The 24,378-nt window shown below is 41.2% G+C and overlaps 2 protein-coding genes across 2 annotated transcripts; both read right to left on the bottom strand.

Moving 5' to 3' along the window:
- Window positions 1-3,089: 3,089 nt before the first annotated feature.
- LOC110751173 (uncharacterized) lies at window positions 3,090-4,955 on the bottom strand. Its single transcript, XM_088251902.1, has 2 exons — window positions 4,017-4,955; window positions 3,090-3,806 (listed from the first exon to the last, which is right to left on the bottom strand). The coding sequence occupies exons 1-2, from the start codon at window positions 4,953-4,955 to the stop codon at window positions 3,090-3,092; spliced, it is 1,656 nt and encodes a 551-aa protein (XP_088108028.1).
- Window positions 4,956-16,677: 11,722 nt separating this feature from the next.
- On the bottom strand, window positions 16,678-23,201 carry LOC110751189 (thiamine diphosphate-binding fold (THDP-binding) superfamily protein). Its single transcript, XM_021951623.2, has 9 exons — window positions 22,800-23,201; window positions 21,698-21,835; window positions 21,402-21,584; window positions 21,076-21,233; window positions 20,863-20,962; window positions 18,418-18,529; window positions 18,139-18,278; window positions 17,861-18,046; window positions 16,678-16,933 (listed from the first exon to the last, which is right to left on the bottom strand). The coding sequence occupies exons 1-9, from the start codon at window positions 23,043-23,045 to the stop codon at window positions 16,766-16,768; spliced, it is 1,431 nt and encodes a 476-aa protein (XP_021807315.1). The 5' UTR covers window positions 23,046-23,201; the 3' UTR covers window positions 16,678-16,765.
- Window positions 23,202-24,378: the final 1,177 nt, after the last annotated feature.

The raw sequence follows: 24,378 nt of genomic DNA on the forward strand, positions 1-24,378 counted from the left end.
GTGCTAAAGAGTCGTCTGCTTGAGCAAAGAGTCCTTCAGCTGTGCGAACTGCTGGTCCGAAAATTGGTGGTAACCCTGCTGGGGGTGAGTCCGTGCCTGATCTGCTTAAAACGGGCTTCCTGTCAAGTCCAACTGCCTGTGCGAAGCTGGTCGATCACGTGTATCGAGCTGGTGACCTTAGTGCTTTCTCGAGCCTTTCCTTGGATAAGCAAGAAGAAGCTGCCATGTATCATCTTCAAAAAGGGATGATTTTTAGTGTTGGGGCCATGCGGAACTCACGTGCTGTTGCCCCCTCTTCTGTCCTGCTTGACGAGCTGGGGAAGAAGAATGCTGATCTGACTGACAAGCTCTCGAACGAGCGGATTCGCCATGATGCGAGGATTTCCGAGATGAACGAGAGTATGTCTGCGCTTAAGAGTTCTGTTGGCCAGAAGGATGGTGAGCTTGAGTCTCTTATGGCTACCCTGCTCGAACACAAGGAAGCCTACTTTCATCTCGAACGTAAACATGCTGCTCTGGTCCAGGATCGCGACAAGCTGCTGGCCAAGTTTAACGCCCATGTGGAAGCCACGGAGGCATCCAAGCATGAGATTGCTGCGAACGCATACAAGTTGGGATATTTGGATTGCCAGAATGGTGTTTCTCCATCCTGTCCTCTTGAAGGTGATGATGGTGAGCCACTCTGTTTTGTCCTACCCTCCGCTCAAGGTGAGCAGACTAATGCTATGGACGTAGAAGCGGTTGAAGAGCAGGTAGCAAATGAAGCTGGAATGGGGGAAGACAATGCCCATGGTGGTACAGCTGACGAGTTTGGGGCAGATGCGGAGGAGCAAGCAGCTGAGGCTGCTGAGCAGATGGTGTCGGTTGAGCAGAGTGATGCTGAGGCAGCTGAGGACATGACCGGCTGAGGGTCGTCTGCCGAAGTCCCCTAGTAGATGTAGTTCATTTTTGCTATTTTTTGAACTTTGTAATTTTATTTCAGTAAGTGGCCTTTAGTTGACCACCTTATTTCTTGTTGAACTTGGCCGGTTGGCCGCTTTGCTATGGAATTTTCAGTTATCTTTCAAACTTCAATTCTCATTGTATCTTGTAAGTGTACGTCCGGAGACATAACGCTTGAAAGAGACTCCATTGAGTTTGTACTCGAGAAGTAGCTTGCCTGCAATGGAGGTGAGGCTTGTCGTCTGCTAGTGTATGTCGAGGACATAGCGCTCGAAAAAGACTCCATAAAGTTTGTACTCGAGAAGTAGCTTGCCTTTAGTGGAGATGAGGCTTGTTGCCTGTGCGCGTATGTCGGGGACATAGCGTTTGAAAAAGGCTCCATTGAGTTTGTACTCGAGAAGCAGCTTGCCTGCAATGGAGGTGAGGCTTGTCGCCTGCTAGCGTATGTCGGGGACATAGTGCTCGAAAAAGACTCCATGAAGTTTGTACTCGAGAAGTAGCTTGCCTTCAATGGAGGTAAGGCTTGTCACCTGCGGGCGTATGTCAGGGACATAGCGCACGAAAAAGGCTCCATGAAGTTTGTACTCGAGAAGTAGCTTGCCTTCAATGGAGGTAAGGCTTGTCGCCTGCGGGCGTATGTCGGGGACATGACGCTTGAAAAGGCTCCATTGAGTTTGTGCTTGAGAAGCAGCCTGTCTGCAATGGAGGTGAGGCTTTCCGCCTGCGTGGAGTCGAGCTGGTAAGCTGCAACTTGAACAATGGCCTTCTTGTTGTAGTAAGATGCCAGCTGCTGCTGGAAAGTTGCAACTCGAACAATGGCCTTCTTGTTGTAGTAAGATGTGAGCTACTGCTGGAAAGCTGGTAAGCTGCCACTCGAACAATGGCCTTCTTGTTGTAGTAAGATGTGAGCTCCTGCTGGAAAGCTGCAACTCGAACAATGGCCTTCTTGTTGTAGTAAGATGTGAGCTATTGCTGGTAAGCTGGTAAGCTGCCACTCGAACAATGGCCTTCTCTTATTTTTCTTTGAGCAGATCAAGGTTGACTTTCATCTGCTTGCAGTTTGGTCAAGAATGCTTCGAGCAATGCCTCGTATTCTGCCTCGTTGTTTGAGGCTGGGAAGCCAAGCGTGATAGCTTGCTCCAACAGGGTTCCATCCAGGGTGATGATGATGACGCCTGCTCCAACTCCTTTTTGGTTTGACGCTCCGTCTACGCGCAACTGCCTTGAAGAATGGTCTGCACTTGTCGGTGGATCTTGAGAGGAATCGGGTTGAGGGCTGCTGATCTACCCGTCAGACTTTGTATTTCCTTTACTATTGAAGGTGACTTCATCTCAAGAATGTCCTTGATTTGGCATGGGTGCGCCTCGATACCTCGTTGAGTTACTAGGTATCCCAGGAATCGGCCGGACGATACACCGAACGTGCATTTACTTGGATTCAACTTTGTGCAATACTGGCTGAGTAGGCTGAATACCTCAGTGAGGTTCTTGATGTGATCTGCTCGCTTAGGGGCTTTGACCAGCATGTCGTCCACGTACACTTCCATGGTTTTGCCGTCCGCGAACATGTCTTTGTTGTTCTGGAGGAAGGTGGTCAGCTCCATCTTCTCATCTGGGCCTAGGCGCGAGCCGATCAGCGCTTTCTTGTCTGGCTGGTCAGGATCGAGGGGTACTAACTCAACGTCTTCCTCAGGGTTCCAACTTTCTTCAAGGGAGCCTTCCGGGTGGATTCCCTCGTGTTGATCCTTCTCGGTTGGGTTCTGGCGCAAGCCGGTCTGCGCTTCTTTGTCTGGCGGGCCAGGATCAGGGGGTACTAACTCAACGTCATCCTCAGGCTTCCAACCCTTTTCAGGGGAGTCTTTCGGGCGGATTCCCTCGCCTTGATCCTGGCTCCTTAATTGCTATTTTGAGGTAGCAACTCCCCTCCCGTTCGGGCTTGCTTGTCTGCTGGGAGTGTGTCCTGCCACGTCAGTAGCCTGCATTACTGGTGTGGACTGCAACTGCTTGCTCTTCTTGAGCCCTTGGGCTGTGCATCTCCTCGCCATGGCTTGGTCATTGTTGATCTGCCCGATCCCACCCCCAGGGAAGGGGTAGCGGATCTTCTGGTGTAAAGCCGATGTGATAGCTTCGATCTTGCTGATCCATGGTCAGCCCAAGATTCCGTTATAGGGGGAGATCTCGTCGATGACCATGAAGGTTTGCGAGCAGACCACCGGGTGTGAGTGGATGTCAAGGTCGATCGTTCCCACAGTAATCGATGTGGCCCCATTGAAGGCGATGAGCGACTTGGCAAGTTTGTTGATCTTGGGCTCCAATCCCATCTGTTGGATAACAGATAGTTGCAGGATGTTGGCTGCACTGCCCTCGTCCACATGAACTCGCTCGATCACAGCTTGTTCAATTTGGATGTAGATGACTAGGGCATCATTATGCGGTAGGTCAAGCCCGATCAAGTCCTTCTTTTGAAAGCCGATGACGGGTGTATCTTCAATGACTGGATTGCTAGTTATGACTTTGGAGATGCAAGTTGCCTGCGTGATTTTTCTCTTTCGCTCCATAGTGGTCAGCCCGAACTCTTTGGAATAAGCTAGAATGGTGTTGATGCGTATGACCTTTTGGGAAGGTTCCTTGGCAGCTGCATCACGATCCTCGATCTGCTGGATGGCCTTCTTCGCGACAAACTTCGTGCAATGACCTTCCCTGACCAACTCCTCGAGTTGCCTTTTCCAAGCATTGCAGTTGTTGGTGTAATGACCATGCTCCCCATGGAATGCGCAGTATTTACTAGTGTCCCTCCTAGTGGGGTCTCCCCTCAGAGGCGGCGGCCTCCTCACCCACGGCTTGTCATTCACTTGTGCTAGGATCTGGTGGATCGGGATGGTAAACTCGGTGTAGGTTCCTACTTCTGAGCCTCCCTCTTAGGATCGCGATATGCGCTTATCTCGAGCTTTGTTCTCGAACTTGTTGCTCTTTTGGCTCGCCTGCCTGGGCGGGTGGTCAGCCTGCTCGTTGGCTTTCTTTGCGGCGATACGGTTATCATCCTAGAGTGCGTAGCGCTTTGTCGTCACGAAGACTTCTGCCAAGGTTTGGCTCGGAGTTATGGCCAGCTCACGGTACAACTCGTGTTCGGTTGGCAAGCCCTTCTTGAAAGCTGAGGATGCAACTTGGTCATTGCATCCTATGATGTTCACCTTCTCAGCCTTAAATCGTCTGAGGTAGTCTTGAACAGACTCGTCTGGCTTCTTGCGCAGGTTGAATAGGTGGTCTACATGCTTTCGAACTGTCTTGTAGGAGGTGTACTCCTTTGTGAAGATGAGGGCGAACTCCTTGAAGTTACCTATCGACGCGGACAGTAGAGTGTGGAGCCAGTCTTGAGCTGCTCCTCGTAAAGTCATCGCGAACACTTTGCACATCAGGGCGTCGTCTGCCTTGTACAGGATCATGGTGCTCTTGAAGTGCCTCAAATGGCTCTCAGGGTCAGAGTCTCCTTTGAACGGAGTAATGGATGGAATTGTGAACCGCTTTGGCGGCGGAGCTCGTTCCACTTCCTCGGTAAAGGGCGAGCAGTCGACTCGATCAATTTCCTTGCGCAGGGCCTCCTCTGTGCTTCCATTAAGTTGGAGACTTTGGAGTCGGTCATTCACTAACTTTTCGACATCCTCTGCTCGCAGGGCTGGTGGCTCGGGTCGACGTCTTCGATGCCTCGAGCGCCGCTGGTTAACTTCCTCCTCTGCCGCCAAGGGTCGATCCCCTTGGTTGCTCTGCCCGTGGGGCAGATTAGGAGATTGAGCTTGTGAGGATTCCTCTGTGGCTTGTCGCCGTGTGTTGGTCCTCGAGCGTCGATCATTGCGCTCGTTACGCGGTTGTACACGAACTCGAGCTCCTTGCCAACCCAGCCTAGGTTGAATACTTCCTTGTGGACCCAAGCGGGCGTGGACATTGGACCGTGGGCCTAGCCTCTTGCGTACATTGGTCCTTGGACCTAACCTCGAACGGATCATCGACCTGCTCATGGTACGACTTGCAGATGTCCACGTCTCATCAGCACGATCTCGCGTCTCATCAGCTCGATCTCGCGTCTCGTCAGCTCGATCTCGCGTCTCGTCAGCACGATCTCGTGTCTCGTCAGCTCGATCTTGATCTTTTCCCTGCCAGTTATCCTTGCCCGACCAGCCTGGGATCTCTCGAACTGCTTGCTGGCATGCTCGTGCCTCCTCATCTCCTCGTTACGGGTTCCAAGGTTTGGGCCTTGGTTCAAGTTGATCTGCCTGAGTAGCTGGCCAATCATGTTGTTTTGATCATCGACTCTTTGTGCGAGCTGATCAACCCGTGAGTTAAGGTCTGCCTGACTGGACGTGTGCGTTGGGCCCAATGGCATATGGACTAGGGCTCTATTAGACGCGTACACAGGTGCATACGTCAAGTGTGGTGGCAGAGGAGGGAAAGGATGGATCTGCTCCAAGACTGGGGAGGCGTCAAAGTAACATGGGGCTGTGCAGCAAATCCGGCAGCTGGGTGGTGTGGCAGGGCAGGTCCGGCCGCTGGCACTTGCGGCTGCAAGGCTGTGGAGGTCACAGGACCATGCGGCGGCTGTTATGCAATTCCAACAGCTGTCTGCGGCGGCTGTTCTGCAATTCCGGCAGTTGTATCGACCATGGTTGATTGGAAAAAAGTGTGGAAAATGAATTTGGAGCACGCTTTGAGTATTATTTCACGCTCTCATTGAAAGCACCAATTTGTGGGAGCAAATTTCCTCCCACGAGAATATTCGCCTAAGATTCCTTCGTCTTCTCCGCTTCTCTTTCTCCCTGCAAAATAAATCGGAGTAAAAGGACCACACCCGGGGGGTGTTGGCCAAAGGCCCTCGATGCCTAAATTAGGTTGGGTGTTTCAAGGAAAACCGGGTGGCCGGAGCCTTGTGTGAGAGAGAGAAAGAATAGGAAGGGAGAAGGGTTTATGAGAAATAATTTATGTAGAGTTTTGTTTGTGCTTGATAAATCACGGCCATGAGCTGGCCGAAGGACCCCTTTCTCTCGGCCCTGGCACTTGTTCGCAGAAGCTGAAACGCAGCGTTTCGCCAGGGTATTTCGCCTTCCTAAAAAATAAAAGAGGAAATGCTAAGGCATGATCATCTCGGCCTCAAGTGTAGGCCGAGGCCGAGGCTGAACAAAATTGCGGCCAAGGCATTAAAGGCAAATCATCACGTGACAGCAGGGTCCCAGGCTTCATTTAATGAAGTAGTGCCTGTTTAATGCAGCAAACCCATTGGCCACAAAGAAGCATTTAATGCATGAGGGAAGGTGGGAAGTGACTGAAGTCAGGATTTGGTGATGAAGATCAGAGTGATTAGACGTGGACATTCTCACAAGAATTCTGACAGCCTGAGATGTTGGTTCACCAACTATCCAGGCCATAAATGTGTCTCCACGGCCAAAGGCTCAGAACCCACGATCAAGGGCGGTGGCCGAGATTCACCGGAATTTCTGGGGTCTCACCACCATACTTCACGATCCCAAATGTCGATTGGACTGCCCACTTGCGCTAATCAGACTCCACTACGCGTAAATTCAGCCTCGATTACTCATCCAGGGACTCTTCCTATAAATACAAGACTCGAGCTACATTCAAAGGGTTCAACACCAAAACAAAGCCTCCCACGGAGCAACTTATTTTTTCCTGTAATGCACTTTCAATATCTTTACTTGCTTTCCTAGGAGTAGTGGTAGATTGTAAGGAAAATCCATTCATCAATATATCATACGACCCTTGATTTTCAAGGCGCCGGAGCACCATCCTTGTTATTCGTTCACTCACCCCATATATCACACGACCGTCGCTCCCTGAGCAGCGCGCCGGAGCACCGCCCAAAACCCACCACCAACACCATCACTCAACGGCCTTGTAGTTCAGGCCGTGAACCTAACAGCCGAGACCAGTTCCTCTCTCGTCTACAATCGTTTGACTAGGAAGACAGATCAAACAGGCGCACCACTTATCCATCCAACACTCATCAACACATCAACGCACGGTAGACCGTGCTGGCACGCCCCCGCACAACCGCACCGCACCCAAAAGCAGGAAACCCCGTGTTAACGCACATCCCCTCGGCCCGGAACTCCAGGCCGTGAGATTTGCGCGGCAGACAAGTTTCAGTAGGAATTCAGACGTACCTCAATCCTCGTGTGTAGCCAATATTTATAGAGGGTCTCAGAGGCTTTAATTTGGCGAGGTTGGTGGGGTTGGTGTATTTTGGGGTTAGGGATTTAATCAAATCCCTAATTAAGACAAAAATCAAAGACATCTAATTTAAATCAAATAACCTCCTAATTAATTCAGATAATTCCCAATTAGGCTAGGTAACTCCCAATTAGGTCAAATAATTCCCAAATTGATTGGCCTAATTATTTGACCTAGAATGAGATATTTTGCTTCCACATACCTTCCATGAGAAGAATCTTATTTCAATTTCTAAGTTAGTTTTGTCGAATTATTCTTTTCAATTCAATAAAGAGGGCTTCAATTTGTTTCATAATTCAATTCTAGTTGCAAAAGGCCTTGTTGAATGTGGTTTATTTCACTTAAATTCCATTCCATATACTCTAAACACTGAAATCATTCCAAATCCAACTCAATCTGCTAGGCTTTGGCATCATAGGTTAGGTCACATCTCTAAAAATAGAATTCAACGCCTAGTTAAAGAACAAGTCATGCCACCATTAGACTTCTCTGCTCTAGATGTCTGTGTCAATTGTATTAAAGGGAAATTAACTAAGGCAAGAAAGAAAGGCTCAAATAGAAGTGGTCAACTCTTAGAAATAATCCATACAGACATCTGTGGCCTTTTTCCCATGCAAACTCTAGAAGGCCAAAGATACTTCATAACCTTCATAGATGACTACTCTAGGTACGGCTACTTGTTTCTCATTACGTAAAAATCTAGTGTTCTGGAAGCTTCTAAAATTTTTAAAACAGAAGTTTAAACGCAGTTGGAACTAAAGATAAAAGTTGTTAGGTCTGACAGGGGAGGAGAATATTAGGGAAAATTTGATCAAACTGGCAGACACCCTGGACCTTTTGCTAAGTATTTGCAGGAATGTGGAATTGTTGCACAATACACCAATCTAGGAACTCTAGAGCAGAATGGTGTAGCTGAAAGAAGAAATAGAACACTCAAAGACATGGTGAGGAGCATGATCTGCAATTCACAGCTACCTAATTACCTATGGGGCGAGGCAATAAGGATGGCAAACTACATCCTAAACTATGTACCAAGTAAGGCAGTATTGTGAAACCACATATTTGTATATAGATATATTGGTGAATATTTAGTTCATAACATAGATATTTTTTTAGTTCATAACATAGATATTTAAATATATATATATTTATGTACATATAAATTTATACGAGTTAAATTTTTAGATTTTCATATTAGTTATTAAAAATAGTACTAATATTACAAATAAGTGTATGTATAGCTTTTGACAGCTTTATCTCTTCATTTCTTGCTGACCAAGTTCAATAGCCTAGATTTTTTTTTACAAACACACTTTAAGCCTCCGAGTGTCATTCTAAACACACTTTAAAGACTCCAAGTGTCATTCTACCTAGGTGACTAAGCTTTATTTAGCATGAGGTGTTGGCAATTAGATGATAGCTATTCTAGTCTTGGAGCCCAAGTTCCCACGTAGTCATCACCTCCTCACCAATAAGAACATGTTGATTCCTCCTTGAGTGTTACTATAAATAGGACATTTCCTTTGCACTGAACCTTGTGTGAAAGTTCCAGCAAGGAGAGAAAAACATAGAGGGAGAGAGAATAGTGAGCAAATTATTGGAGGAGACATAAGGGCTTAGCTTGTGTTTTCTTAAACATGGAGCTAGCTTTGGAAACGAGGTAGGGGTTTTCTTGGGGGCCTTTTTCAGAAATTGTTTTAATTAAATATTCGTTAGCATTATATTATGTGTGGTACAGTTTGGTTGATATTCCTTGTATTGGATGTGTTTACATACTCTTAACTATTTGAACAATGTTGGCATAATAATATATGCATTGGTGATATTTTAAATCACTACTACAAAAATTGAAATAGACGACGGGGAAACACCGTCGTCTTTTTCTTTTTCAAACCGTCGTTAAATCGACCGTCATCTTTTTGAAAGTCAAACTACTACGGTAATTAACCGTCGTCTATTATATGTAAAAACGACTGTTTTTAAAAGAACCATCGTCTATTACATGTAAAGACGACACTTTTTCTGAAAAAACCGTCGTCTATTGAATGTAAAGGCGACACTTTTTTTACAGAACCGTCGTCTATTAAATGTAAAGACGACACTTTTTTTGAAAAAAACAGTCGTCTATTTAATGTAAAGACGACACTTTTTCTGAAAAAACCGTCGTCTATTTAAATGTAAAGACGACACTTTTTCAGAAAAAACCGTCGTTTATTATATCCAAAGACGTCTATTAAATCTAAAAAAGACGGTTTTGTTCCAAAAAACCGCCATTTATTATCTGTAAAAATGATGTACTAATTTCATTTTAGATATCCTAAAAAATTATTTCTTTCATAAAACTTGAGGATTCAATTGTAATTACATTGTTTACCAATCTTGATTCCTACTATATCCATACAAAATACCATATTTATAACATTATAACCTATAATTACAAAATACCATATCCAAAGCATTAACCTATGGTTGTTGTATCTTCCACAATTTGTACTTGTTCTCCACATTCAGCTGTCATCTTGGAGTAGTGTTCTAACTCATCTTGGTCAAATGGATCTTATATTCTTCTAAGTTGCCTACCAACTAGGCCTTTGAGCTGCACTCGATATAAGCTGCAGCACCTATTTGCCATGTCATCTTACCTGAGCAATCAAAAACCACAATAAGATTACATTATCTTGCTGTCATCTTAACTAACAAAAAATATGCATCATCTATACAAGCATAAGCTTATGCAGGAAAAGTTCATTTGTAACACAATACAGAAGAACATTTTGACTAACTTAGAGTTGCTTTTGTGACGTGGATGGCGAGCTCACCAAGAAGGCGCGATGGAGATCTGTCATCGAACCTCAGGCGACATCGAAGACCAAATCTGATGTTCTAGGACATTCCCATCTCGCAAGGTCTCTAGATCTGTTTTCAAGGTCATCTTAACTAACAAAAATATGCATCATCTATACAAGCATAAGCTTATGCAGGAAAAGTTCATTTGTAACACAATACAGAAGAACATTTTGACTAACTTAGAGTTGCTTTTGTGACGTGGATGGCCAGAGCTCACCAAGAAGGCGCGATGGAAATCTATCATCGAACCTCAGGCGACATCGAAGACCAGATTTGATGTTCTAGGATTTTCCCATCTCGCAAGGTCTCTAGATCTGTTTTCAAGGACATTGTCGTCGTTGACTGTGAATATGGCGTCGATGGCGGCTGGTGATGACTGATGCGAAGAACGATGGCGTTGACGGCGTCGCTGCGTCAATGGCGTCGATGGCTGGTAGGTACGTATGAGGAGTAGAAAGGTGAGAGATGGAGTGTTTCAGATAGCTCAGGAAGGTTTCAAGAAGAGAGGAGCTCAGGAGGTTTCAAGGAGGGAGAGATAAAGTTTTCAGAGACGGGGGAAAATCTGAAAATTTGTCGAGCGCGAATTCACTTAAGTGGCCTTTTTTTAGCGTGTTTTAAAAGACGACGCTTGTTAATGAGAGATAAGGTTTTCAAAGACGGGGGAAAATTTGAAAATTTGTCGAGCGCGAATTCACTTAAGCGGCCTTTTTTTAGAGTGTTTTAAAAGACGACGCTTTTTATAAAAAAACCGTCATCTTTACATATAATAGACGACCCTTTTTAAAAAAAAACCGTCATCTGTACTTCATAATAGACGACCTTTTTTATATAAAAAAACCGCCGTCTTTACATATAATAGACGACCCTTTTTATAAAAAAACCGTCGTCTTTACTTCATAATAGACGACCATTTTTATAAATAAAAAACGTCGTCTTTACTTCATAATAGACGACCCTTTTCATATAAAAAGAGTCGTCTTTACTTATAATAGACGACCCTTTTTTAAATAAAAAAACTGTCATCTTTACTTATAATAGACGGCAATTCTTTAAAAAAAACCGTCATCTTTACATATAATAGATGACAGTTCTTTCAAAACAACCATGTCTTTACCAAAAAAAGGACACTTGATTTTTAATATACGAAGCTTATCATACCTGCTGTCGTTGTTTTTTGGTCAGATTTTAACTCTAAAGAAAACCTTTTTAAGACGACCCTTTTTTATTTGTGTGCGTCGTTATAAAAAAAAAAAAAAAATTCAACAGTACCTCCGTTTTTTAGTTGTTTAAGTCACTTATCCACAACGGTTTTTTGTTACCGTCGTCTTTTTTAAAACAATGACGGTTTTTGTTCTACCGTCGTCTTTTTCTGGTCGTCTTTTTCACTTTTTGTAGTAGTGAATAGCTACATTGTTGTGGGATATATGGATATGTGAAATGAATAATTATATCTTGTCATGAAAATTAATTGAAGATGTTGGGTGGAGAAAATAATGATGGAAAAGAGGGTAATGGAAATAGTCTTTTGTGTAGTTGAGTCTAACTCTTAGCAGGTACCAGGTCTCAGGGATCCCACAATGCACATAGTTTTTATTGGGTGATTCGGGACTGGCGAAAGGGAGTTAGACAAGATGACTAACAAAAGGGGAATTATGGGATGATTGAAATGGGTGTTAGTTCATATAAATGGGCATCCGGGACCAAGTGGTATAAGCATGGTATGGGACGTGCAGGTCTGCTTGTCCAGTTATAAGAATTAACGGGATTAGATGAAGAGCATTCATGCATTATTATTAATAATGTGATATTTGGATGTGTGATTGTTTGTGTCCCCCCTAACAGATTTTGTAGGTACCGAACCTAAAATCTAGAGCTTGTGATGATTTTGGCATATCTATAGAGTGTAGTGTGTACATAGCTTGTGGATGAATAATGAACTACTCTTTTTGTGGATTTTCGAGTAGTTCTAACTTGTAAAATAATGTAAAATTTTTAAGATTTGAGATGTTGTCGTTTTTGCTGAATATTCTATGTGAAATATTTATTTTATTTACTTAAATGTTTCTTCACATTTTAGTTATAGTTTTTATTAAATTCTATAATTAAGGTGTGGATCACGTCTTAACCTAAGGTTACTTAAATCCGTGGGTTGGGGCGTGACAAGTATCAAAGACCCCATTTGAGCTGTGGACTAATAGAAAGCCGAGCCTCAACCATTTGCATATATCAGGGTGCAAGGCAAAAGCAAAAGTCTACAATCCACAAGAGAAGAAATTGGATCCCAAGACCATAAAGTTGTTTTTTTGTAGGTTATCCAGAGAAGACGTAGGGGTACATTTTTTATTGTCCAAATCATACAACAAGGCTTGTGGAAATAGGTAGGTCAGTTTTTCTAGAAAATGTCCATGAAGAAAGGAAGGCCACAAATTTCGTTTTTGAAAAGCTGGGTGAAATTGCAATTGAGCAAGCAAAGCAAAGTGTGCAAGTTCCACATATAAGTGAAATACAAGGAGAAGATTATGAAGATATGGAACCTAAACAAGAACATGAGAATGAAATTCAAGTCCAGGAAACTCAATATGCGACCAATGAAGTAGTTCAGCCACAAGAAGCACCAGCCCCATAGAGAAGATCTAACAAAAATATAAGACCAGCAATATCACAAGATTACGTACTGTACTTATAAGAATCAGAGTTTATGGCATCAGATTTTGAAGAACCCTTGTCTTTCAATGAAACAATTAATAGTTCAGAGGTATTGAAGTGGAGAGAAGCCATGGAAAGTGAATTAGATTCAATGAAAAACAATCAGGTGTGGGATTTAGTGGAGCCACCAGAAGGAGTGAAGCCAATAGGCTGTAAATGGGTATTCAAAACCAAGAAAGACTCAATGGGCAACATAGAAAGATTAAAGCTAGACTAATTGCAAAGGGTTTTACTCAAAAAGAAGGAATAGATTACAATGAAACTTGTTGCCTAGTTTCAACTAAAGATGCTTTTCGGATTGTCATGGCTCTTACTGCACAATATAACCTGTTTTTACATCAAATGGATGTAAAGACAACCTTTTTAAATGGAATACTGAATGAAGAAATATATATGGTGCAACCTGAGGGTTTTATAAAGGATGGAGAAGAGCATTTGGTTTGCAAACTCAAAAAGTCCATGTATGGACTAAAGCAGGCATCAAGGCAATGGCACTTGAGATTTGATGAAGTTGTAAGCTCACAAGGCTTCACATAGAATCCAGTGGATGAGTGTATTTATCTAAAATTTAGTGGGAGCAATTTCATCTCCTTAGTACTTTATGTCGATGATATCTTACTGGCCACTAACAATTTGTCTATGCTTGCTGACACAGTTTTTCTTGTCATCACATTTCGAGATGAAAGATATGGGGGAGGCGTCTTATGTGCTAGGAGTAGAGATACATAGAGACAGAAGTCGTGGTATGCTTGGTTTATCACATAATGGATACATAGAAAGAGTGCTTAAAAGATTTAATATGTTATCTTGTGCATATGGGGAAGTTCCTATTACAAAAGGAGACAAATGAAGTAGAGCTGAGAGTCCTCAAAATGAGTTGGAGAAGGAAGAGATGAAGAACAGACCCTATGCATCTTTAGTGGCAGCTTAATGTGTGCTCAAGTATACACAAGACCAGACATTGCCTTTGCAATTAGTGTGTTAGGAAGATTTCAAGCAAATCCAGGGAATGCACATTGGATAGCAGCCAAGAAAGTCATGAGATATTTGCAAAGAACCAAGAGTTTTATGCTGGTTTATCAGAGAGAAGAAAGCTTGGAGTTAGTTTGATATTGTGGTTCTGATTTTGCAGGTTGTCCAGATGATTTAAAGTCTACATCAACATATGTTTTCTTGCTAGCAGGAGGAGAAGTTTCATGGAAAAGTTCAAAGCAAAGAACTGTGGCTGCTTCAACAATGCAGGCTGAGTTTGTTGCTTGTTATGAGGCCACCATCCGAGCATCTTGGTTGAAGAACTTTATAACAGGTTTGTGTGTGGTGGATTCGATTGCTAGACTTGTGCAAATTTTATGTGATAATAGTGCAACAATATTTTATTCTAGAAACAACAAGAGGTCAGCTAGTACAAAACATCTTGAAATAAAGTTTCTGTTAGTGAGAGAGAAGATGAAGCAAGGCCATAATCGGATTGATCACATAAGCACGCGTGACATGATTGCTGACCCTTTGAATAAAGCAATTCCCAACACTATATTGAAGAGACATGTGACTAGCATGGGGATTTTGGCTAGTTTTGATGATGCAGAATAGTGGGAGTAAATTTGCAGTTCATTTTCAGTTACTAGATATGCATTGAGGTAGAATTTTTATGTTTTGATTTTGCTTAACTATTGAAGTTTCATATTTGGTTGATATAGTTTCTCATTATACTTCAGTTAAGTATTATTTGTCTTCATGCTTTGTTTTAGAAGCATTAAGTGGACCTGGTGTATCTCTATGCATGCAGTTCACATATAAAGAGCATATAGTGCATCTATTTGATTTTTGTCTTGTGGGAGTTTCATGTGGATGAGGATTTTATGGTTGTAATTATGGATGCCTTGATTGAAACAAGTTAGTGTATTTGTAGTTCTGCATTTATATTCTCATTTGACAAAAACATGTTTAGGACTTTTGTTCTTTGATCTTATGGCGCCTTAAAGTTCGTGTTTGTTTCGAGTTCGAAAGGAGCTTATGTTTTAATGGTGTGTGTGCCCTAGTGGGAGAATCTAAGCATTATAAGGTTACACACTTGTTGAACTTGGCTGGGACTCTGAGACAGATACCAAGATCAATTAGAACAAGTATTCTAAAGCTTATACATATGTGATTAAGATATCCTATTTAAGCATTGAAGTCGTAATATAATTAGAAGTTGGACATATCCGGTTACTTGGTGATTAAGTTGAATTCTAGTAGGATTGTAATGGAAGTATCCTATTAGAATTACACCAACTAAAGCTCATTATAAATAGGATAGGTCCATGCCTCTGTTAAGCAACGAATTACAAAATTTCTTGAGCCCCATTGAGATATAGTGATATACAGAGCTTGTTAAAGAGGTGGAAGACTTGCCTACTGAAATAATGATTTCTTCTGCAAGTATTTTGTGTATTATTTGTATGTCTGCTAAGATGTTATAAGACTAACAGAAATCTCCCAGCTGCCACAGCCAATCCAAAATCTAGTAAAACTAGCTGAGCAGAAACCCATCATTAACCAAAAACCAAACAGAGCCCAATAAGCATGCAACCATCTGACCCAATAAGCACAGCGATTCATCTTGGAATCGTCCCCTTCTTAAAAGCTTTCTCCAAACCCAGGTGGCAATTGTCTTAAAAAAAACCCCAGAGCCTAAAGTAATCATTGATGTGGGGTGAATCTCTAGTAAACCCTATCTATGTCTTCTTGATTCTACCTAAAGATCTTAGGTCCTTCTTTTTCTTTTTAGTAAATTGAGTTTAGACCCATAAAATTCATTTTATATCACCTACAACCCTTCCCTTTATTTTACTATTTAAAATACCTAATTTTTTCAAATAATACCCGATGACTAGGATCCAACTAAGCAAGTTACCTAATATAACTTAAAATCTAATTTATTGTATTTTTCAGATTCCAAAACTACCCTTATTTATAAGTTAATGTGTTATGGGTGGTGTAACTAATGACACACGTTGAATTTGGAAAGATCTCCAAATGGTTGTAATGAATGTAGGAATTAATTTAGAAACTTATTGGAAATTAAATATTAAATTCAACATTAACGTATTAATAATCTATAGGTGATTAACTTTTTGGTATATTTAATAAAAAAATTATGTTGTTTTTCTTTTATGAATTATACGACTAGTAATCTATTTTATTATAGTTTTATGAATAATAGTGTACATTCTAATTATGTTAAAAAATAATTTGATAATCTATTTATTGTTTGTTTTTTGAAAAACAATTTTTTTAAGTGAACCTATTTTTTCTCTAAATAATGTACCTATTTTTTCTGAAACCCTAATTTCTCTAAATAACGTACCTATTTTTGCGTCTTTTCCAATTTCCAATTTTCTGAAACCCTAATTTCACCCCTTCTCACTCCTCGCTGTCTCTCTAATTATGTGTACTTGTATTGTTCATGAGGCTACTGCATTTGCCCAAAAGCTTCAATCTTGATGCTAAACTCGATCTCTAGACTAATACATAATCTAAGGTCGAGAGCCTATGACCCGATGTTCAACTTCAAAAGAATTTAACATCTGCAGCAAATATATATAGCCAAGAATTTAACATCTGCATCTCGAAAGAATTTAAGACTAGATCCCCACCCCAACCCACTCTCCAAACAAAACAAAAAAACCTTTGACCTACAATGAAACCTTGACCCAAAAAAAATTCACCATGAACTTTTCCGAAGGCCCCAACCCAGTCCAATTATCTGTCCAAAATTTAACAAAAAATAATACATAACAGTAAATATAAATATTTTGTATTTCTATTAACTCGTAGTTTTCATTAGATATTTTCAGTTTTCTATCAAATTACACATACGTAATCTTCATACATATTCTTCCCTTTCTGTATATTTCAGCAACCATATCCATATTCAAGACTAAAAGTCAATGGAAAACAAAGTTAAGGCCAAAGTCAAAGTCAATATTTTATTTAATTAAATAATTTATGCATGTATGATGTATGCACATATATGTATAATGGGATAAATTCAGAGAGGAACATCAGATGGGTAATCCTGAGGGTGTCTTTTAATCGCCTCTCTTAGCAATTTCTCCTGCTCACAGAGATGGGAAGGGGGAGAATCATATACATCTGTGAAAATGTCTGCAAGTGGAGGTTTGTCAACTTTCTCTGCTTCTTGGATTGCATGTAATATCTGCAACACAAAGGAATGATCTTAAATCGAAATAAACAATTCTCTAATCTGTTCAAATTTAACAAGTTTTGAAGGATTGGAAGATTTAAATACTTTCTGTTTTAGTTTCTTCCAAATGAATGAAAATTTTCTATTTTTACAGGAATTCTGTGTAAGTAGGCCTAACCATATGGATCATGCATGAACTTTCATCTAATTTCTAACGGTTAATTTAGGTGCCGTACCCTAAATTTATTTTGTTGAGGTTTTTTAACAATTCTTGAAACTGCATTTACAAATTTACTGGAAAACAATATAAATTTCTCATTATTTATATCAGTCTATCTTCCAATGAATATAATTCTTCGTGGCCATACTATTAAAGATAAATGAGCTAGGCAACTTATCATTTCGGCAGGACTGTGCCTGCTTTAGAGGAAAAAGCTTTCGAAAAAGAATTTGAACTTGCATAATTACCTTCTGTGCTCCTAAAATTGGAAATTTTGAAGAAGGTAAGTTTGCAAAAACGTTAGAAAATAGAAAATGGGAAGCTGGAATGTTCCCAGGGAAACAACTTTCTCATACAAAAAGGAAGGTTCTCACTTATGAAGAACCTCACAAAGATTGTTTAAAACGAACTCAAGCTCCATGTAAAAGTCAATATTCTCTAAGTGCTGGATTCTATTGTGTTATTTCAAAGAGGTCATCTAATTCCTGTCTTATTATATTTAACCAAAAAATCTTTATTTTAATATTGGAAAAAATCTCCCATGACTTTTAGCAAAAAGCTCATCATTCCTCCTGCTTTGAGGCACTGCCTCAACTGCGGCATCACTAATAGTTTTTGAGCTGGAGAGAAAGTGATGAACTAAGGCATGGAAGAAGAGTTTCTGATTTCTAATTGTTTGTTGTTTTTCAAGTTGTTCCAGACATGATAGTAGGATTTACCTGCTTTCTAGCACTGTTTCTAGCCTCTAATTCTGCCTTATCACTCCAACAACTGTTGTTTTCCATCCATTTTCTAAATCGGGTTACAGGGTCTCGTTCCATTTTCCACCATTCAATCTCTTCGACTGGACGATACTTGGTCGAATCATCTGACGTGGAATGGTGTCCCACTCGATACGTTAATGCCTGCCAATGGAAAAAATCAGAAGTTAAAGAATCTACGTTTCAACAATATGCCTCACAAGACCAGAAATCAAACAAGAATCCCTTTTTTTTACCTCAATTAAGATTGGTCTCTGTTCTCTGATAGCCATGTCACGTGCTGCATGAACTGCACTATACACGGCAAGTGCATCATTACCATCTACTCGGATGCTTCGAACTCCATAAGCCCGACCTTTGACAACAACACCATCACCTGAAAATAGAAGAAACCCCAAAATCCCCCACCCAAAAATAAGGATAAAAACATTACTTGCTTCTAGTCATCAAGAGGCTTGTTGTGATACAAATATCAAAAACAAGTACAAGCATGAACAAGCAGAGAGGAAGAATACTCCGAAACTGGTCTGAAGTAGGTGTACTGATGGCCCATCCATTGTTCCGACAGAAAAATATAACTGGAGCCTCCGTAACAGCCGCAAAATTCAAAGCAGCATGGAAATCACCCTAACATTATTTGATATATTAGAAACAAAATAACCAAAACCAATGACCTCTAAATTAAAGTGATGCCCATCACTGTGAATTGCAAACATTCCATTTTGTTTTATCATCTCTCCAGAAAGAATTCATCCCCTCTCTAACTAGACTCCGACTGGGGTTATTGCAAAATACACTAAGTCGTTACTAAAGTGGATTTACAACTATATTGCAATGATGTTTAGTTTGGTATCAATACGATACATATATTCAAATACTATGATATTTCAATAACAGAAACATAGGAGGACTTAATAACCATGTTCCACTGTTCAAAGCTTCTAGAGGTTTGAGGCAGGAGGATCCTCTTTCCCCTTTCCTTTTCACCTTGGTGATTGACGCTCTAAGTAGGTTCATAGAGAAATCTCAAGAACTGGACGTGTTCCATGGTCTCGTAGTTGGCCATGAGAGGGTGGAGGTGTCTCACCTCCAATTCGCAGACGACACTATATTTCTTATTGGGGACAAGCTGGAATACTGGCATAATTTACTCGAGATGCTGGACTTATTCTGTTTTGCATCAGGGATGAAGATCAATAAACCAAAATGTTCATTAGTTGACGTCAACTATAACGACAGGGAGCTGTCCAGGTTGGCTGAAGATTGGGGTTGCGAAGTGGGGGTTTGGCCGATGTCGTATCTGGGTCTTCCTCTTGGCGGGAATCCTAGAGCCCTTAGTATTTGGAATCCGGTGGTGGAAAAGGTGGAAAAAAGGTTGCAAAAATGGAAAAAGGCGTGTTTATCCAAAGGTGGTCAGCTTACTCTGAGTCAGGCGGTTTTAAGTAGTATCCCTATCTATTACTTGTCTTTATTCAAGATGCCGACCCGAGTGGTGCAAACTGTGGAGAAGTTAATGAGAGACTTCTTGTGGGAAGGTATGGATGATGGGAAAAAAAGACATTTGGTGAACTGGGAGGTGGTGGGTAGTTCAAAAACTAAGGGTGGCTTGGGGGTGACTCCTTTGAAAGCCAGGAATGCAGCCTTATGTGCCAAGTGGCTATGGCGTTTCACAAATGAACCGAATTCTCTTTGGCATAGGGTAATTAAGAGTATTTATGGGATGAGTTATAACGGATGGGACGCAAACTTTGTGTCCTGTGGCTCATGCCATAAACCGTGGAAGGACATCTCCAGAGGGTATACCCTTTTCCTTAAAGGTTGTGTTTTCGTAGTGGGCAGCGGGGATAGTGTGAGATTTTGGGAAGATGATTGGTGCAGGGGAGGTGTGCTCAAAGAGGTTTTCCCTAGACTTTTCTCTCTCTCTAGGAAGAAACAGTCCAGCATTTCCTCCTCTGTGAGTACTGGAGTGTACCCTCATAATTGGAATCTCGACTTGAGAAGGAATCTTACTGTGGGGGAGATTGATGAGGTGATTATATTACTGGACATCCTGGATGGTGTTAGATTGGTTCCCTCTAGACTTGATAAAAGAAGGTGGAAGCTTGATCACTCAGGTTTGTTCTCTTGCCATTCGTTTTGCCCCTTCACTCAGAAGGACGAGTCCAAGGAGGATTTCTCTCCATACTCTCAAATGTGGAAGACCAAGACAACACCAAAGGTTAAAATTCTTTTATGGCAGGTTGCTCGTGGGAGAGTCAACACGTGAGACTTACTGCAGAGGCACCATCCCTTTATTTGTTTATCTCCCCATTGGTGTGCTCTCTGTAAGTCTGATGGTGAAACTATGGACCATCTGTTCATCCACTGCCCTAATGCTCTTAAGGTGTGGTGGTTGTTGCTGGGGGAAGTTAATGTCGTTTGGGTTACACCTAAAGGTTGTTTCGAGTTGCTATCGTGCAAGATGGATGCTCTGGATAGAGGGAAGAAAGCTAAAGTCCTATGTGCTTGCTTGTTGCAGGCTATGATCTGGAATTTATGGATGGAGCGCAACAGGAGAATATTTGATGATTATAAAGGTGTAGGGGCAAGTGAGTTGTGCGAAAGAGTGAAGTTCTGGGCGGCCTTGTGGGCGTCCATCACTCTTGTTTTAGAAATGTGGCTGTTTCATCTATTATGCGAGACTTATTAGGGGCCGTGATTTGATGTTTGCTTGTGCAGCATTTTCTTGTTTTTGCCTTTAGCTGTTCCTTTGGTGTTTTGTTCAGTTTCTCTTGTTTTGTGCATTCTCATGTGGATCCCTTACCCACATCTGCCGTGTTTTGTTACCCTATTTTGAATATAATGTTTCTATTCAAAAAATAATAACCATGTTCCACTTGTTCAAATATTTTCACCTCAGGAATATTAAAAAGGGAGAGAGGTGGTGGCAGTTTTTAGGTTAAAGTTCAGTAGTATTTTACCTCGCTAGTGCCACCATCACCAACATACGCAATTGCACATGCATCTTGTTTTTCCATCTTTAAGGAATACGCAGCACCAACAGCTTGCGGTAGTTGTGTACTGGAAAGCCAAATAAATTATTTGTGGTGTGTGATCTTTATGAGTTAGTGAAACACTTGACAACGTTCAGCCCCAAAAAAATAATCCTGGATAATAAAAAATTTATATCTTACGCCACAGTTGAGGCTACAGTGACATAATTGTGCTTGTTAGACCCGTAATGGATTGGCATCTGCCTGCCTTTCCCATAATCAGCTTTGTTACTGAAACACTGGTTTGCAAATTCTTGTATAGTGAAACCACGCCATAATAACACTCCAGCCTCCCTGTACTGCATGCATGCCAAAGAAAACTCTCATATTATTCTCAACCCCTCGCATGAAAAGCTACTGAATCATCTGATAAGGCAAAAGGAATTAAAATCTTAATGAGCAGGATTGCAGGTGTGGCATATGTACATGGTAAAGAAAGTTCTTAGATGCATATATGTGGTAGAAACCTGAGGAAAGACAATGTCGTCAATTGTGAGTGCGGCAGCAGATGCAATATTGATGGCCTCTTCTCCAACTGCAGTCAAATAGAAGGAAATTCTTCCTTGCCTTTGTGCTTCATAGAAAATGGTGTCCATTGTCTGGAGAGTAACCATGTCGGTGTACATTTTTATAGCGACTTCTTTACTGACCTATTTAAATTGGTAACCCATAAGTCATAAGGTTCCTACGGGTTTTATTTATGTTTATCAAGAAGAACACAAAAGCTCCTTATTGGAAGCAAGGCAGAGGGGGAGTACAATACCTCTACATAGTTACTGGATGAAATTCGGTTTCCATTTTCATCAAGGACCCGATAGCAGCATTCCCGCTCATCAGCCGTCTCAGATATGAACCTCAATTTAGGAGTGAATTTGACCTTTCCTTCTGGAAGCTCTAAAGCCTGTCATAAAAAGAGATCTTTAGCAAGTATATGTGTATATGTGCGCTGTGAAAGCTCAAGGGTCCTCTCTGAAGCAAATTCAAGAAATTATGGAAGAGTGTCTCATCTTCTAATTCATTCAAGATACCTATAGCACCTCAACTGGTCCTAAAGTGCAGCAGTAAATCTCTGAGAAGTAACAAAACCAAAAGTCATCACCAGGGAGGTACAATAGCAAACTATTTTATTGTTGTATACAACAGATCAAGTGACCTTTTGGAGTATTCTTTCCATATGCTGTGATACCTTTTTGTCAGAGAAACGAGAAAAAATTGCAAGGTGCATGTTTAGTTTTACCTAGTTTGTATTAAACTTAGGTGCTTGCTTATAGTTCTCTGCAGTACGCATTAAAGTTGAGGTTGCAATGTTCGCAAAGTGATGGCAATCAAATGCCAAGGCAACGAAATAAATGAGAGGAAAATATAATTTGGTTTAAAAAAGCCCTTAATTTTGAATTTGCTGGATGGAGTGTTCAGGAGTTTGAATTTGCTGCAACTTATTCAATGAAATTGCTTATGTTTTACAGAAAACTTGGCTTCGGTAAGAAAAACCAGAGGTGCGAAAGCTGCATCTTATGCACACATACTGAAAAACTGTAGAAACCAAATTTGCAAAAAATTGGGAAAGGGGTCAAATTATCCAATAAAAATCGGAAAAAAAAAAAAACTAATACCAGTGAATCAGTGCGGCATTTTAGCACAAGGAGAACGCTTCAGTGTTTATAATTACAAACAGTAGAAGCCTACTCAAACTGAAAGAGTAATGTGTGTGGATTATGCAAAACTAAGGTTCTATTCTATGATTAACCAACCAATTATTGAGCACTTACAATAATTTAAAGAAAATAAAACGCAAGACACATTTGCAGGCTCCAAAGTTATATAGGAAGCTGAAATTGAGTTGAGCGTTGGGGTTTTAACAATACCTGATTGTCATCAACATTATTCGCCATCTTTTCTGCTTTCACGGATTCAAAGCGACGGGAGCAGAAATGGGTTGATGAATTGATGAAATCTCCATCAGCGACTGGGAGATTGTGAGCAAATGAAGCAGCAAATTGACATCTCTTAACAAACGAGTAACTCCTCCAAGAGCTGAGATTGTTGGTAACCAAGAGCAGAGATTTGAAATGGTTGACAATCGTCCCTGATTTCCTCATCCATTGATGCATTTCAACAAGACCAACCAAAATGGTGCCAATTTCTATGTTCGTTTCTGGGTTCTCGTTTCTCAGAGAGATAGAAGGAGAGAGAGAGTGAGAGGGGCCTGTCAGTTGTCAGTGTCAAATCAGAAGATGCCTTTCGTTTTGGCACGAAACTCAAATCCTCGTATTATTTTGTTGTACCCATGCCTATGCCATGCCTACTCGGCAAGAGTGCCATGTCAAGTCTGAATCATCTACCCATCCCAAATTCTATCTTCTCGTTTTCTTCCACTTGTATTAACGACACCTGTCCTCCAAAAGCCATGTGATGCACGTAATGTCCGTCCTTTTTAGACCCTCGACATGTCAAGATAATGATTTTGTTCGGTGTATGTATCTATTGGTTACTCTTTAAGTTTAAACTCAAACTAGCCTTTGTTGTGTGCTGATTGGAATTTTTACCCTTTTTTTTTTATTTCTTTTAATTAGTTAAACATATGAATATATAAAAAGAAATTTAAAAAGGAGAATGGTGTAGGGGTCATCATTAGGCCCGCGAGCCCATGGCCGATGGGGGCCCACCCGGCCCATCGAGAAAAAGCCCAACTCGGCCTGTTATGGACTATGGTTCGGCCCGGCCCATTGTTGAGTGGGTTGGGCTTGGGCTTAAGTGTCTAAAGTCCGGTTCGGTCTATAGGCCCAGTCCATTTGAGCTCAAGAAAGCTCGGCCCGGCCCGCCCATAAAAGCCCAGGCCACGGGCTCACATACATATAAATAAATATATGAAAAAACCTAAGTTAAATGAAAGATTGAGAAATGTTATAAAACTAAAGAGATTGTGGAGAGAATTTAGAGGCAGAGAGAATATATGATCAATTTTTATATCTCAAATCTTATTCAATCTGTATTACAAAGGAATGGTGAACCCTTTTATAGGCAAAGCCTTAGTTACCAGAGAAGGGAGGCTTCAGGAAGGTGTAAGGAAATTTCCTTCCAACATGTGGGCTTCATTCTCATCATTTTACGACACTCCCCTTTGGAGACCACAATGTATGGAATATGCCTCGTTAAAAACCTTGCCAGTAAAACTCAGTGGGACAAAAACTGGTCGAAGGGAAAAAGAGTGCATAACCATATGTAACATAAAATTCTGTGTATACTGACATGCGTGCGACACTGCCTTGTTAAAACCTTGCCAAGAAAAACTCAATGGAATAAAACCCTAGACGAAGGAAAAAGTGTACAATATGCGAAGATCTTTATTGAAAGCACGCTCCCCTTGATGCTTGGCAAAATATCTTTAAGCCATACTGTTGATCATCTTTCTAAATGTCATAGTTGACACTGCTTCTGTGAGTC

This window comes from Prunus avium, chromosome 4, assembly GCF_965620075.1.
Source record: "Prunus avium chromosome 4, drPruAviu1.hap1.1, whole genome shotgun sequence".
NCBI lineage: Eukaryota > Viridiplantae > Streptophyta > Magnoliopsida > Rosales > Rosaceae > Prunus > Prunus avium.

Coding starts and splice junctions, on each gene's coding strand:
- LOC110751173 (XM_088251902.1), bottom strand. CDS start 4,955: ATGAGCAGGTCGATGATCCGTTCGAGGTTAGGTCCAAGGACCAATGTA. Junction 3,807..4,016: donor CGAGCCAAACCTTGGCAGAA/GTCTTCGTGACG, acceptor CCGATCCACCAG/ATCCTAGCACAAGTGAATGA.
- LOC110751189 (XM_021951623.2), bottom strand. CDS start 23,045: ATGCATCAATGGATGAGGAAATCAGGGACGATTGTCAACCATTTCAAA. Junction 21,234..21,401: donor ACGACATTGTCTTTCCTCAG/GTTTCTACCACA, acceptor GCATGCATGCAG/TACAGGGAGGCTGGAGTGTT. Junction 18,279..18,417: donor TACTTCAGACCAGTTTCGGA/GTATTCTTCCTC, acceptor TTCTATTTTCAG/GTGATGGTGTTGTTGTCAAA.